The 14,584-nt window shown below is 29.7% G+C and overlaps 3 protein-coding genes across 7 annotated transcripts in view; 2 read left to right on the forward strand and 1 right to left on the reverse strand.

Moving 5' to 3' along the window:
* Positions 1 to 538: 538 nt before the first annotated feature.
* On the forward strand, positions 539 to 6,426 carry LOC127066728 (phospholipase A1). 3 transcript variants are annotated; one of them, XM_051000789.1, is made up of 7 exons: positions 539 to 672; positions 883 to 973; positions 1,260 to 1,425; positions 1,527 to 1,654; positions 1,733 to 2,052; positions 2,203 to 2,293; positions 5,751 to 6,426. In XM_051000789.1, exons 1-7 carry the CDS (start codon positions 606 to 608, stop codon positions 5,893 to 5,895), a joined length of 1,008 nt encoding a protein of 335 aa, XP_050856746.1. In that variant the 5' UTR covers positions 539 to 605; the 3' UTR covers positions 5,896 to 6,426. The 3 variants fall into 3 exon arrangements, with proteins under 3 accessions (XP_050856746.1, XP_050856745.1, XP_050856744.1); XM_051000788.1 differs by lacking the exon at positions 5,751 to 6,426 and adding an exon at positions 2,489 to 2,805; XM_051000787.1 differs by lacking the exons at positions 539 to 672; positions 883 to 973; positions 1,260 to 1,425; ... (1 more) ...; positions 1,733 to 2,052; positions 2,203 to 2,293 and adding exons at positions 3,704 to 3,854; positions 4,039 to 4,120; positions 4,541 to 4,703; ... (1 more) ...; positions 5,009 to 5,328; positions 5,466 to 5,559 and having other exon boundaries at positions 5,751 to 6,176.
* A 620-nt stretch (positions 6,427 to 7,046) lies between these two features.
* Positions 7,047 to 9,192, forward strand: LOC127066729 (phospholipase A1-like). 2 transcript variants are annotated; one of them, XM_051000791.1, is made up of 7 exons: positions 7,047 to 7,202; positions 7,333 to 7,441; positions 7,684 to 7,846; positions 7,944 to 8,068; positions 8,271 to 8,587; positions 8,663 to 8,753; positions 8,974 to 9,192. In XM_051000791.1, the coding sequence occupies exons 1-7, from the start codon at positions 7,136 to 7,138 to the stop codon at positions 9,116 to 9,118; spliced, it is 1,017 nt and encodes a 338-aa protein (XP_050856748.1). In that variant the 5' UTR covers positions 7,047 to 7,135; the 3' UTR covers positions 9,119 to 9,192. The 2 variants fall into 2 exon arrangements, with proteins under 2 accessions (XP_050856748.1, XP_050856749.1); XM_051000792.1 differs by having other exon boundaries at positions 7,080 to 7,202; positions 7,306 to 7,441.
* A 1,248-nt stretch (positions 9,193 to 10,440) lies between these two features.
* The window catches only part of LOC127066624 (protein patched), a 30,303-nt gene continuing 26,159 nt past the window's right edge, over positions 10,441 to 14,584 (reverse strand). Inside the window, exons 8-11 of one of the 2 annotated variants that reach the window (XM_051000542.1) lie at positions 12,727 to 14,568; positions 12,156 to 12,644; positions 11,772 to 11,895; positions 10,441 to 11,596 (exon numbers count right to left, since the gene is read on the reverse strand). In XM_051000542.1, the coding sequence (XP_050856499.1) occupies positions 11,451 to 11,596; positions 11,772 to 11,895; positions 12,156 to 12,644; positions 12,727 to 14,568 (2,601 nt within the window). In that variant the 3' untranslated portion in view covers positions 10,441 to 11,450. The remainder of the gene's footprint in view (positions 11,597 to 11,771; positions 11,896 to 12,155; positions 12,645 to 12,726; positions 14,569 to 14,584) is intronic. The other variant, XM_051000543.1, reaches the window with a different exon arrangement.

Raw genomic sequence — 14,584 nt, forward strand, 5'->3', positions numbered from 1 at the left:
TCCTATTATTCGAATATTTCTGTCTTCCTATTGGTTGTGATATGAAAGATTCTACTGTACAAATTATGGCGCCAACGCTTCAAAAAAGTGGAAAGCGATTAAAATCAATTTAAAATGAAAGGGATTACTTATATACATTTGTTGGATATGCGCGTATTTATTTTTCATATTGAATTATTTTTGTAACATTAAAAATACTTACCTTATAATAGCTAAGAAATAAAACTTTTGGTCTAGACACGTTTTGTTAATAAAAGATTCAAAATGATTTTGAATTCACGAAAAAGAGATTTAGCAAGGAAGTGACTTTACGAAAAAAAGAAATTATTGCCAATAAAAATATAGATAGTTTTTCGTTTATGAACGTATCTAACATATATCAGGATGTAAAAAATTCTGTTGTTACATAATATTTATTAAATATCAATAATTATAATATTTTATACGAATATATAAATCGAGTATGTCTTATCTTAATAATAATATTCGATTTATAATGCATCTGAATAGTATATATACAGTAATAGAGTACTTGTCTCACTGTCAATATTTTTAATCCGAGATAAGTTTGTGTTCGTTTCTATTGGAAATAATAATCGAGAAAGATGAATATAAAATATTTGTTATTATTTCTTTGTTTTCTACAAGTGTCACATTATTGCTACGCAGATGGTAAACTATTTTATATTTTATAAAACTAATTGAGAATATGATTGAATTTTTAATTTTACTTATAAAGTTTATACATACATATATACATACATACATACATACATATATACATACATATATATATATATATATATATATATATATATATATACACAATTTAATAAAGTAAATAGATTACTTTAAAACTATAAAGATTCATAATGTTCGTAGATGATCTATCGTTATCAAACGAATTAGATAGAGGCTTGCTTCCAAATTGTTCCTTGACTCCTCAGGCGATTTCATTTATTCTTTTTACTAGGTAATGATTATTTATTATTTTTATTTTATACCTATATAGACTTATTTAGCATAAACAGTTCCTAGGATAAGTACCGTAGTTTTTCGTTCCCAGTCATTCAGAATCAATGATTCTTTTTTCTTTTATTAGGACTTTGGTTTCCTTAAATTCATCTTTTATCAAATTTTCTCTTTTTCTGTTTTAAGCGTTATTATTAAAGCACAAGATAAATGTAGATATATATAATAGAATAGAAATTTTTTAAAAGACGTTACATAATTATAAACTAACAATTATATATTTTTAGGGAAATCCCGAATGGTATTGTTCTTACACAACAGAATTTAACGAGTGTCGGAATATTTAAAAAATCTGATATATCGTCAAATCCGGTTGTATTCCTTATACATGGTTTCCTTTCATGTCCAAATCAAACAAACTTCTTGGATGTGACAAGAGCTTTGATAAAAAAAGTAAGAATTTATAATGTAAAAACTATGATTATTAAAATTATTAAAAGTATGATTATGTGAAAAGAATTATTCTTGACTAATAAATTAATTATTGTTTTAAGGATAAGTATATAGTCATCTCGATCGATTGGAAGGATGGCGCTTGTACTAAACAACCTATTCTTAAAAAGTGCTTGGGTTACTTTCAATCCGTAGAAAATACACGCATAGTTGGAAAATATATTGCTCAGTAAGAAACAGAACATATATATTAATATTAATAAGAACATATATATAATATTTTTTTTTTTTTCATTTATTCCTACAGTTTTAGCAAGAGACTTATACAAGAACATAAATTGTCGGTAGCAAAGGTACGACTGATAGGGCATAGTTTGGGCGCACATATTGCAGGTTTTGCAGGGAAAGAATTTCAAAGTTTTAAATTAGGAAAATATCCTGAAATTATTGGGCTTGATCCTGCTGGGCCTTCGTTCAGTTCAAATAAATGTTCCGAAAGACTCTGCGAGACAGATGCAGATTATGTTCAAATTATACATACATCAAAGTATTTCGGAATAGGGAAAACCATTGGTACCGTCGATTTCTACATGAATAACGGAACTAATCAACCCGATTGTAGTATGCGTATGTACATATTAAATTACGGCTTTTTTGGATGAAGATGAGAATTCATATACAAAATATTTAGTCAATTATATTGTCCGCTTTGTTATATGATTATAGAGTTTTACTTCTTTAATAATTCTTTAATAATTTTTACTTTTGCTATTTCAGCGGTAGACGTTTGCTCTCATTCGAAAGCCGTGATATACATGGCTGAGTGCATAAAACACGAATGTTGTTTCATTGGGATACCGCGCTCAAAGTATTTTATATTCTTTAATATTATGATTTTTTTTTTATATTTAATCTGTTAAGAAATGAACTTAAAATTATCACTATGCAGTTAATTTTTTAATAAAAAATATACTATTGACGGAATATATACATATATTATAATAATAATAATAATTATTATTATTTTATGTAACAATATATTAAAAATCTATTTGATTTTTAGGAGTTCGCAGCGTGTTTCGTCGTGCACAAAACAGGAGTGCGTTTGCGTTGGATTAAACGCAAAGAAGTATCCTAGTAGAGGCTCATTTTATGTACCGGTTGAAAGTACTGCTCCTTTTTGCAATAACAAGGGGAAGATAATTTAATAATATAAAAAAGAAATTTCCATTAACCGAAATGCATTTGTGAATGGTGAAATGAATGAATGAAGATTTAATAAATAATCGTATATGTACAATGTCTCCAAATATAATTAGAAGATATGTACTGGATGACCGTAGCAAATCTAAAAAATAAAAAAAAAATTAAATGAGCATATACTCTGTTTGATTTTGTTCAAAAAATAATCATTTGTTAATGAAATCGAGTATAGATAATAGATTGGAATCTAATAGAATTTACATTATCATTATTGTTCCATATTTTCGATCATAAAATATAGTAGATCCCATAACTGAATAATCATTATTTGAATATCCTAATATCCAAACATGCGAACAGAATGTCTTTTAGCTGTAAATGCCTCTTTCTATCACGAATATGTAGTACATATAAATTCTTATAACGAATACTGCCTTCTATTTGACTGAAAAAATTCACATCATAAAAATATAATATGAAGATAACAATGTATGGCGTAATTATGACAACTAAGCGGAAACGAATGAAATTTTATATCAAAAACGTGATTTTACTGCAACACAAAAATTCCATTTTTTGAATACTTCCGTCACCTTACTGATTCGAATACAAAAGATTCTACTCGTCAAATTATATCGTCGACTCCGCTAGAAAACAAATCGCAAATAAATTAAAAATTAATCAATTTGAAATGAAAGGAATCTTTGTATTCATTTCTCGCATATACGTGTATGTATTTTCAAAATTGAATTACTTTTGTAATATCACAAATACTTATATTGTAGTCGTGGAAATATGAAATATTTGTTTTAGATAGGCTTAGCTAATAAAAAGTTTTCAAAGATTTTGAACTCACGAAAATGTGACTTCGTGAAAAAGTTACTTGGAAAAAGAAAAGAAATTATTGCCAATAAAAATATGAATAGGTTTGTTGTTTATGCATGCACAAAATATATATGAAGAAGTAAAGAATTATTAATATTTTCTACAAATGCGTGAACTGAGTACGTTTTATCTCAATAATAATATTCAGTTTATAATGTACCTAAACAGTATATATATTAATAGAATAGACAGTTTGTACTGTCTATTCAATATTTTTAATTTCCGGGTAAGTTTGTGTACGTTTCTACACAAAATAAAAATCATGGAAGAAAATATGAATTTAAAGTATTTATTATTATTCGTGTATTTTGTGCAAGTGTTAAATTGTTGCTATGGACATGGTAAGCTATCTTATATATTATTTGATCGTATTTGAATTTTTAATTTTACTTAGGAATTTATACATACATACATATACATATATATATATACATACATATATATATATATATATATATATATATATATATAAAACATTTAACAATAAGTAGATTACTTTCATACCATGATCCTTAATGTTTGCAGGTGATCCGTTATCTTACGAATTAGATAGAGGACCCAAATGTCCTTTTAATTCTGATACAGTTTCGATAATTATTGAAACAAGGTAATGATCAAATAATTATTTATATATATGTGTATGTGTGTATATCTAGCATAAACAGTTCGGAAAATTGTGCACATCTAGATACTTAAATTTATTTTTTTACTGAATTTTTAAATTCTTTTCTTATCAATTTTTCTTCATATTAATTGTCTCCAACAAATGCTATTCTTTTTGCGTCTCTATGGAATTGCCGCCTTGATTATGTGTCGTATTTGTTTTAATCTAGATACGTACGTAATATTTATGATTATTTAAATAAAAAATGTAATAGTATTTTCTTTTTAGTTGATTAATTAATCAGTCAATAACTATTTTTTGTTTTTTTCCCCTAAAGTCATTATTATTGCCCAAAAAGTATAGAATAGAAATTTGTATTTAAAAATGTTATTCAACTATCACTGAACAAATATGTATTTTTAGGGAAAACCGAAATCGTGATCTTTATACACTACAGACATTACAGAATCATCCTGAATTTAAGAAAAAAACTATAACACGTCCAATTGTATTCATTACACATGGTTTTACTTCATCTGCAAGTGAAACAAATTTCATAAATTTAGCAAAAGCTTTGGTAGATAAAGTAAGATTTTATAATGTAAAAATATGATCATTAAAACACTTATTAAGAGAAACAAAATATCCAAGATTAATAAATTTATTATAATTTTAAGGATAACTATATGGTTATCTCAATCGATTGGCAAACGGCTGCTTGTACTAATGAAGCTGCAGGTTTAAAGTATTTATATTATCCTACTGCTGCTAGAAATACACGTTTAGTTGGACAATATATCGCTACGTAAGTAACAGGAAACATACTACATAACTTTATCGTTTAATTATATATTATATATATATATTTCTTTTATTTGTTTTTATCTATAGGATTACCCAGAAACTCGTAAAACACTATAAAATCTCGATGGCAAATATACGATTAATTGGACATAGCTTAGGAGCACATGCTTCAGGTTTTGCAGGCAAAAAGGTTCAAGAGTTAAAATTAGGAAAATATTCTGAAATTATTGGGCTTGATCCTGCTAGGCCTTCGTTCGATTCAAATCATTGTTCCGAAAGACTCTGCGAGACAGATGCAGAATATGTTCAAATTATACATACATCAAACTATTTAGGAACCGAAAAAACCCTTGGTACTGTCGATTTCTACATGAATAACGGAAAGAATCAACCTGGTTGCGGTAGATGTACGTATATATTAAATTATGGCTTTTTTGGATAGAGATGAGAATGCAAACAAAATATTTAGTTAATTATATTGTCTAATTTGTTATATAATTATAATGGAGTTTTACAAATAATTCTTAAATCTTTATTTTTGCAGTTTTCTCAGAAGTTTGCTCTCATTCGAGAGCCGTGATATACATGGCTGAGTGCATAAAACACGAATGTTGTTTAATTGGGATACCGCGCTCAAAGTATTTTATATTCTTTAATATTATGATTTTTTTTTGTTTATTCTGTTAAGAAATGAGTTTAAAATTATCACTATACATTTAATTTTCTAATAAAAAATATACGATTGGGATATATACGTATATTATAATAATACTAATTATTATTAATGTTTTATGTAACAAAGTATATTAAAAATTTATTTGATTTTTAGGAGTTCGCAGCCTATTTCGTCGTGCACAAAACAGGAGTGCGTTTGCGTTGGATTAAACGCAAAGAAGTATCCTAGTAGAGGCTCATTTTATGTACCGGTTGAAAGTACTGCTCCTTTTTGCAATAACAAGGGGAAGATAATTTAATAATATAAAAAAGTAATTTCCATTCCTCGAAATGCATTTGTTAATGGTGAAATGAATAAATTACCATTTAACAAATAATCGTACATGCAGAATGTCGTCCAAAATAATTGCGGAGTATATAATGGATGATCTTAGCAAATTTAAAAAATAAAAAGAATTATATAAACATATACCCTATTTGATTTTGCTTTTTAGTTGTAGTGAATTGAATTTTTCTGTCTGCTTAATTTGAAACTGCTTCCTTGCTTCTGAATAAATGCCTGTAAACATATTGTCAATGATTATTTTATTTTTTCGTACGTTCAGATTTTGCTTGGATTTGTTAGAAATTTTGTTTAATTTTTTCACGAAGAGTATCAACTCTTGAATCTCACATAATCTCAATTAAAAGTCTAATACAAAATCAGATATCTTTATATGAACCTTTTTTATTGTTTTTACGTGCCGAAGTCATTTCTAAAATGTTTCATATTCTTTCCGGGACAGTATTTAATATCTAGCAAGTATTTATATACATTATTTTTATAAATGAAAGATAAATAGGTGTGGGAGTTCCAAAAATGGAGTATTCTTAAATATGTTGCTTATATATCTGTGTTTTATATATATTTTTTTATATTTATTTGTATTTATTGTTATTTATTTAAAGTGCATATGAATATATTAGATATTCTGTATACGTACGTCAATCCATTTACCTTGAAATATGCATATATGATTATCATAAATATTTTTACGATGATATTTGATAAATACACAATAATGATAGATAAACGTTTCCAAAGTATCTTTGAAAGATATAAACAATAACAATAGCTTTTACATTTATCGCACGTTTGTTTATTTATTTCTCCAATTGAATTATTTTTCTGATATCAGGAATATTTATGTTATAATTATATAAAGATAAAGCTTTGTCTTAAACCTTATAATATATTCTAAGAAATGTTTAGTTCACAAGGAAGTAACTCTGTAAGGAAATGAGTTTACAAGGAAAACATAAATTTTTGTTGATAAACATTTCGACAGTTTTTTGACGTTCATACATGTGCCTATACATTTCCGGATGTACGAAATTGTAATTTATTTGACCAAGTATGCCTTATCTAAATGGTAATATTTGAACTTATAATGCGTTTAAATAGTATAAATAGTAATAGAATGCTCACTTGTACTGTTAGTATTGTTAATTCACCAAAAACCTTATTTTCGATTCTTCGGATAGTTAAAATCGAAAAAAATGAATTCAAAGTACTTGATATTATTTATATGTTTCGTGCAGGTGTTGCATTATTACTGTGCGGATGGTAATTTTCTTGTAATTTATAAACCTAACTGGTTTTGTTTGAATTTAATTTTACTTTAGTAGATTTAAATAATATTTAACATTTAATAATTTTTAATTTTAAGGAAAATGAAGATATATAATATTTGTAGGTAAATCGGTGATATCAAACGCAGTTTCGTCGTTTATTCCATCAAAAAATAACGTGTTTCCAGATTGTTATTTTGGCGTTGACACGATTTCGTTTATTCTCTACACACAGTAATGAAAAATGATTATTTATTACTTTTATTCTATACGTACGCGATATTGATGATTATTTAAAAAAAAAAAAATAATGCTTATTTCTTTTTCAATTGATCGTCCAATCGATCAATATTCTTCTTCGTTTCTTTTTCGTTTTTCTGTTAGCATCATTATTAAAGCGTGAAATAAACATAAATATTGATACATTTTTTAATGGATATTACTCGACTATTAATTAAAAATTATATATTTTTTAGAAACAACCGCGAAGGTTCTTTTCTTTCGCTAGATAATCTAACGAATAACAAAGTATATCTAAAATCTGTACTATCAGATAAAATTGTATTCCTTATACATGGTTTCCTTTCATCTGCAAATAATACAAATTACAAGGATATGTCCGATATCATAGTAAAGAAAGTAAGATTTCATAATTATAAAAAGTATGATTATTAATAACATTTATTACGAGAAAAGAAGTATTATAGATCAATAACTTAATTATTATTTTAAGTAGAATATAACCGTATTCTCGATCGATTGGAAGAAGGGTGCTTGTAATGGTGGAGCTTCACTTCTCGAGTACGCTGGTTATTTCAAGGCTGTTGAAAATACACGTGAAGTTGGACGATATGTCGCTAAGTAAGTAGAGAAAAACTTTCTTTTTTTTTTATTTGTAACTTTATTTTTATTTATTATGCATATATTATTAATTTTAATAATATTTTATTCTATTGTAGTAGATTTCCTCGTCAAGCCTCGTTCCCAGCACAATTATAACATACGACTACAGTTTATAAAGACATTCTTCTATTTATTTTTTTTCTTTCATTTCTTTCTATAGTTTTACTAAGATACTCGTAGAAGAATATAAAATACCGCTTGCAAATATACTATTGATTGGGCACAGTTTGGGCGCACAAGTTGCAGGTTTTGCAGGGAAAGAACTTCAAAAATTAATAGGAAAATATTTTCAAATTATCGGGCTCGATCCTGCTGGGCCATTTTTCAGTTTGAATAGTTGTTCGCAAAGAATCTGTGAGACAGATGCATATTATGTTCAAATTATACATACATCAGTCCCATTAGGGACAGAGAGAACTCTTGGTACAATTGATTTCTATATGAATAATGGAATTTTTCAACCCGGTTGCAATGTTGGTATGTATATATTACATTATAGTCTTTCTAAACTAAAGAGTTTTACTAATAATTAGTTAATAATTTTTACTTTAGTCGATGCATCCTGCTCTCATACGAAAGCTGTACTATACTTTACCGAATGCATAAAACGTGAATGTTGTTTAATTGGAATACCGTGGAAAGAGTATGTTGTTTTCATTAATATTCTGAATTTTTTTATGTTGATTCTGTTACAAAATGAACCTAAAATGATTACTATGCGGTAAATTTCCAGATAAAAAATATATTGAAAAATATATTGAAAAAAAAAGATATATATATATATATATATATATATTAATATTTATTATTACTATTATTATTATTTTATATGACAATATATTAAAAAATCCTTTTATTTTTAGTCGCTCACAATCTATTTCGACCTGCACAAAGGACAAGTGCGTTTGTGTTGGATTAAATGCAAATAATTATCCTGGTAGAGGCAAATTTTATGTACCAACTAAACGCGATGCTCCTTATTGCAATAACAATGGCACAGTACTTTAATTTTAAAAAATGTTACTATAAAATTATATACATCTATTATTGAAGAATAAATAAATAAATATTAATAAAATTTCCATATTTTTATGATCAAAAAAGAAATACGTGCAAGATTTTGGACGAAGTTAAATACATTACTTATATATTTAAGAGACATATTTGTATTCCGTATATTTTTCATATATATGTGCTATTTTAAAATATGCATATACGTAATATTTATCGTAAATGCTTTCATAATAATATTTAGTAAATACACCACGATGATTCAGGAAAATCAATAAATTTTCTTAATGTATCCTTGAAAAATATAATGAAAATGATAAACGGAAATAATAACTTAGATAGTAAAACGTAAAGTTACTTCATTACTTCTAATTTTATGTACAAAATATAATTATAAATGTTGTTTAGTATATAAGAACAATTGCAGTGTGTAATATATAATTTTTGTTTCAATTATTAAATCGAGAAAGAAAAAGACGGAGTTAATACTTGTAATAAACTAATATTGACTTTATTTTTCCGATCTTTTTAAATAACTTTTTTCACGATGGTTTTAAGAGGTATTAATTAGAATGTTGTGTGTAGAAATTAATTATATTATAATATATTACAGCTTTTTACATTATAAGGTATGAATAAAATACAAATACTTATATATATATATATATATATATATATATATATATATATATAAAATTAATTTAAGTTTTAAATTTCTATAAAAATATATAGAGAGTGACATAAATAATTATGTATTTTTACAATTTATAATAATATGAAGTAGACATTGTACAAAGTATATTCTTTTAAATACTTTTGATATTAAAAGATAAAAATAGAAATCGAGAGACAAAGAAACAGAGAGTGAGAGAGAGAGAGAGAGAGAGAGAGAGAGAGAGAGAGAGAGAAAAAGAGAGAGAGAGAGAAAGAGAGAGAATGAGAATATAAAATAAATAATAAATAGTTTTCAAAATTCAATATCGCTCATGTCACATACACACTGCACATTAACGTTAGCATATAATAAATATTATAGTTTTCAAATTTTATTTTTCTTGAGGTGTGTGAGCAATAAATAAAATGCTCAATAAAAGTTTAACACTAAAGTTATTTCTGTCATGTCCTACGAAAGGAAATATATAATTAATAACATTATATAGTTGTTATTTCCCAATTTTCACTAACTATATGCTTAACAAAGTATGCATTATATATTTTTGACTGTAATAGTTGCACACAAGGCACAAAATGATGGTACACGAGTTGGTAAATAAAATACTGAAACTTGTACCATGTTTTTTTCTTTTTTCTTTTCCATTTTTGTTTTTTTTTTTATGAAATACGACGGTGTATGTATCTATCAAAGGCAAAAAAAAAAACTTATCGACTTTGTATTACAGTTTTGACTGTTAATATCTATATATACCATCAAAGAAATTTCAGTCCTTGTTACATGTAAAATAAGAAATTGGCAGTAAACATCTTTGTTTATATAAATAAATTCATTCTACATTTATATAAAATTAATTGTACTTCCTAGTGTAAAAGGAGGTGCATTAATGATACTTATTGGGGATTTTCTTCTTTCATTTTACCGAGTTTTCTTTTCTTATTGGGCAGTGTTTATTTGTGTTTAGTCGTTCTCATATGCATGTAAACATTGCGCTTACAAAATGATATATTTTTTTTTTTTATATGATAGGAACGAAAACGTAACAGAAAATATACGGAAAAGAAAGTTCGGCAAAGTAATAGAGTGTAGATGTTTCTAAAAAGTATTATTAATGCACCTCGTTTTATATAAGAGACACACTCATTCAGACGTTATTCGTTGAATAAATCTAAGAAAATCCCCTTGTACATATTCTTGGTCTTAAAAATTGTCATACAATGGATATAACTTTTAAAAAAGCAGCCGTTCATACAAATATGCTGTACATTAAGAATAAAAGCTTACTGCTGCTGCTACTGCTGCTGTTGCTGCTGCCATATTTTAAATGCGTTATACATATAAACATAAATGCTCCCATGAAAACATGTATATACAATGCATATGATTACTGCATGTTACAATGAGCAGTCATGGATAATGAATCAGTTTAACGTAAGTTTGTTTTTATAATACTTTTTCCGCTTTAAGAATTAAGTAAGACAAATCTATTGCATTACTTAATTATAAGAAATAATAATAATAATAATAATAATAATAATAATAATAATAATAATAATAAAAAAGATATAGTAAAAAGTCTATCCTAGTCAGCCTTCTGTGTGTTCCCGCTTTGTGTGGTATTTTAGCAACATTTGCTTGTCTTCACGATATTTGTCATTAGTGTTTGTTCGGATTAGTGTCAGAATCCGGTTCAGAATTGGAACCGGAAGACTCCCCTGTATTAACGTTCGCATTGCAGCGCGAGCTCCTTCGGCTACTGGTGCTGGCGTGCTGGCATTTTTCACTACGATCCATTCCACCTACAATAATTTCAAATTCTAATTAAAATCTTTCATTTGATATAAATAATTTTGTTTAAACAATGTATGCAGTATATATATACATATCAACATAAAAGATATCAACATTTAAAAAATGATCATGAGCCATTCCGTGTATATGACCAAAAAGGAACAAACTTTCGAAATAAATACTTACTGGTCAATGGTGTATGAACTTCAACCTTTATGTTAGCTGTGGCAGTGACCTTAGTCGTGATGTGAGAAGTTGATGGCACAGGCGACGTTCGACTAGATCCACTTGTATCTGATCCGCTACAATTCTGTTAGTCAAACAAAAGCAAAACACACTTGTTAAGCATGCTATCGGGAGAAAGATCATCGATATTTCTATCCATAAAAATAGGAGAGATTGTTTAGCATTCTACATTATAGAAAAGTTGTGTTAAGGAATTTTCAATTGGGATTTAAACATTCATACTATTTATGCGAAGCGAAAAATATTCGAGTTAAAGTTTAACTTAATTTACAATCAAATATCGTAATTATAATTCAATGATCAATTTATTTCCGAGTGACATACCTGATTACCACAAGTTGACATCGTCTCGACCTTTAATTCAGGCTGGACGATAATACACGATTCTTGTGTACTGTGCCAGGAATTAGGTTCCTCGGTGATGGTAGTTAGCGAAGGTTCTGCGTGCAGTCTCGCGTTATCAATTTTATGAGATCTTCTAGGTGGCGGTGGTGGTTTCGATCTTCTAATGATCGGAGAAGCCGGAGGTGTTGGTGTGGATATTCGATCAGGATGATCATTCGGTATAATCTCGGGTGAAGGACCGATCAGAGACAATAATATTGGAAAAAAGAACAGTCCATTGACAAGGCCGATTCCAATCAAAGATAGAAGTACGAGGAAGAAATATCGAACAATGAATTCAAAGTCCGAAAAAGCTAACATGACGACTGCCAACAGCGTTGTGAAGGCTCCATGAACAACAGGAGCATACATGTGTTCTAAAGCCAAACGTACCCTCCTGTCTCTACTGCCAACGCTTGTAACAAAACTCTGAAATAACAATGACAATGATGTAACTATGAATCTAATTATATAAAATATTTGTGCGCGCGTGTGTATATATTATACTTACCAAACAAATATGTACGGTAAAGTGTACAGCTATTCCGACACTGACAACAAGAAGGACGGCAGGAACGGCGCTCAATTTAATTTCACAAAGTCCCATAAGTCCAAGGAGTTGTAAAACGACGCCAGCAAGAGCAGTTCCCACCAAAAGCGCAGCCCAAAGATTTAAAAGGAGTATACCGATAACGACAATACTGGCTCCAAGTGCTGCGAGCAACGCTACACCCAAACAACTTCTTAGATCCATATATTGTTCCCAGAATAAGAAAGGTATTCCCGATGGAAAATTAGGTAGTCCACGTTCTTCGAATTTCCTACACAATTTCCTTACGCTTCCTATTAATTCCGTGATCTCCTGAGTATCGGTAAGTTTGTGAAGATAAAAGGGCATTTGCGCGTAAGTCAAAGGCATACTCTTCGGTATTTTTAACTCGTGATCGTTGGTATAGATCCATTGTCTTGGTTCGGGCCTAAGATTCGCCTGAGAAGCACCGTAAACCAAAGCGTCGTTGGAAGCCCATGCACTCAAATAATTATAAAAAGCACGTGGATGAATGATCCCCTCAGAATCGACGAGTCTTACTTGCGTGATTAAAGTCTTATCAATCGGATTATCTACATGGCCCGTTTGTACGAGCAACTTGTACGCCAGAATCGCCTCGTCACTCGCATTCTTGTACCATCTTTCTTGAGTAATACAACCATTTTTATAATCCTTGTCGAAAGCATTCTGCAATCCCTTGAGCCAATCTCTGAAGAGACTAAGCCAGAATTCCGGCAAACCTCCATTGTCGTTCTTAATGACATTTTTTATTCTCATAAAAGCGTCGTGATACTCGTATAACAGTTTTTGGTTATTCGGATACTCGAAATCTCGTCCAGTGACCGCGTACATGTTGTAAAATCCAAAGTGTTTGGCCTGGGCCGCGAGAAAGGCATGCTCGTTCGAATTTTGAGGAACCAAATCTGTTAGTTCCAATCCGTCGCTCACTCTCATCGCTTGCCAAACACTACCGGCGAGCACGGCAGCTAGTATAAACATGCCGAAAACCTTCGTCGCTGGTTTCATCACGAACGGGGCATAAGTCTTAGCCGCAAATTTCGTCAAAGAGAAACTAAGACAGTCGTCTTGACTGCATCCGGTTAAGGATTCCTCCTCGGTACACTGTTTGTCGAAATCAGCGTCTATGATGTTACCGCCGACCCAGGACTCGCTCTGAGCATTTTGAGACGTCAAAATTTGCGTACAAGTTTCCCGTCTTTCCGGTGGTATAGCTCTCGCTACGGTTTGTTTGGCCGTGCCGTTACTTCTCCTGCCGGAATATTTATTCCTTCCGTTTTTCGCTGGCAAACAGCAACACAATATATCGGATCTACCGGATCTACGTCTTCTTAGATCTAAACTGACCATAGCGGGAAATACGAGTAACATTGCAGCAAGATTGAAGAGAAGAAGAATGCCAGCTTGAAGGCAAAATACTCGAAGAGCGGGGATCGGTATCAAGGCCGCAGCAAAGAAGGCCGAGACGTTGCTCAAGCCGGTCAAGAGAACAGAGAGACCCGTTCTCTTGAGAACGACCCCGGTCTGTTCTCCGCTCGGCACCTCATTCACCGATAACTCTGCATACGTGTGCGTCAATAGGAACATATCGTGAACGCCGAGACCTAACGCTAGAAACGGGACTATTTGCGTCGTGGCGGCATTAAAGGGGATACCAAGTAAGGCACAAAATCCTAAACCAGCAGCGACCGTTGCACCGACCAACATCACACCGGCTATTCCAACGCCAGATTGAGAGCGTACTGGATCCTTCCAACGTAAAAGTGCAATACCCGCGTAAAACAACTGTAACAAAATACAC

Source organism: Vespula vulgaris, chromosome 10 (assembly GCF_905475345.1).
Source record: "Vespula vulgaris chromosome 10, iyVesVulg1.1, whole genome shotgun sequence".
NCBI classification, from domain to species: Eukaryota; Metazoa; Arthropoda; class Insecta; order Hymenoptera; family Vespidae; genus Vespula; species Vespula vulgaris.

What these genes read in the sequence shown, in the direction of transcription:
- LOC127066729 (XM_051000791.1), top strand. Translation starts at nt 7,136, where the DNA reads ATGAATTCAAAGTACTTGATATTATTTATATGTTTCGTGCAGGTGTTG. An exon ending in TCGTTTATTCTCTACACACA is followed by an intron (nt 7,442 to 7,683) that starts GTAATGAAAAAT and finishes TATATTTTTTAG; the next exon opens with AAACAACCGCGAAGGTTCTT. An exon ending in ATTGGAATACCGTGGAAAGA is followed by an intron (nt 8,754 to 8,973) that starts GTATGTTGTTTT and finishes TTTTATTTTTAG; the next exon opens with TCGCTCACAATCTATTTCGA.
- LOC127066728 (XM_051000787.1), top strand. Translation starts at nt 3,776, where the DNA reads ATGGAAGAAAATATGAATTTAAAGTATTTATTATTATTCGTGTATTTT. An exon ending in TCAACCTGGTTGCGGTAGAT is followed by an intron (nt 5,329 to 5,465) that starts GTACGTATATAT and finishes TTATTTTTGCAG; the next exon opens with TTTTCTCAGAAGTTTGCTCT. An exon ending in ATTGGGATACCGCGCTCAAA is followed by an intron (nt 5,560 to 5,750) that starts GTATTTTATATT and finishes TTTGATTTTTAG; the next exon opens with GAGTTCGCAGCCTATTTCGT.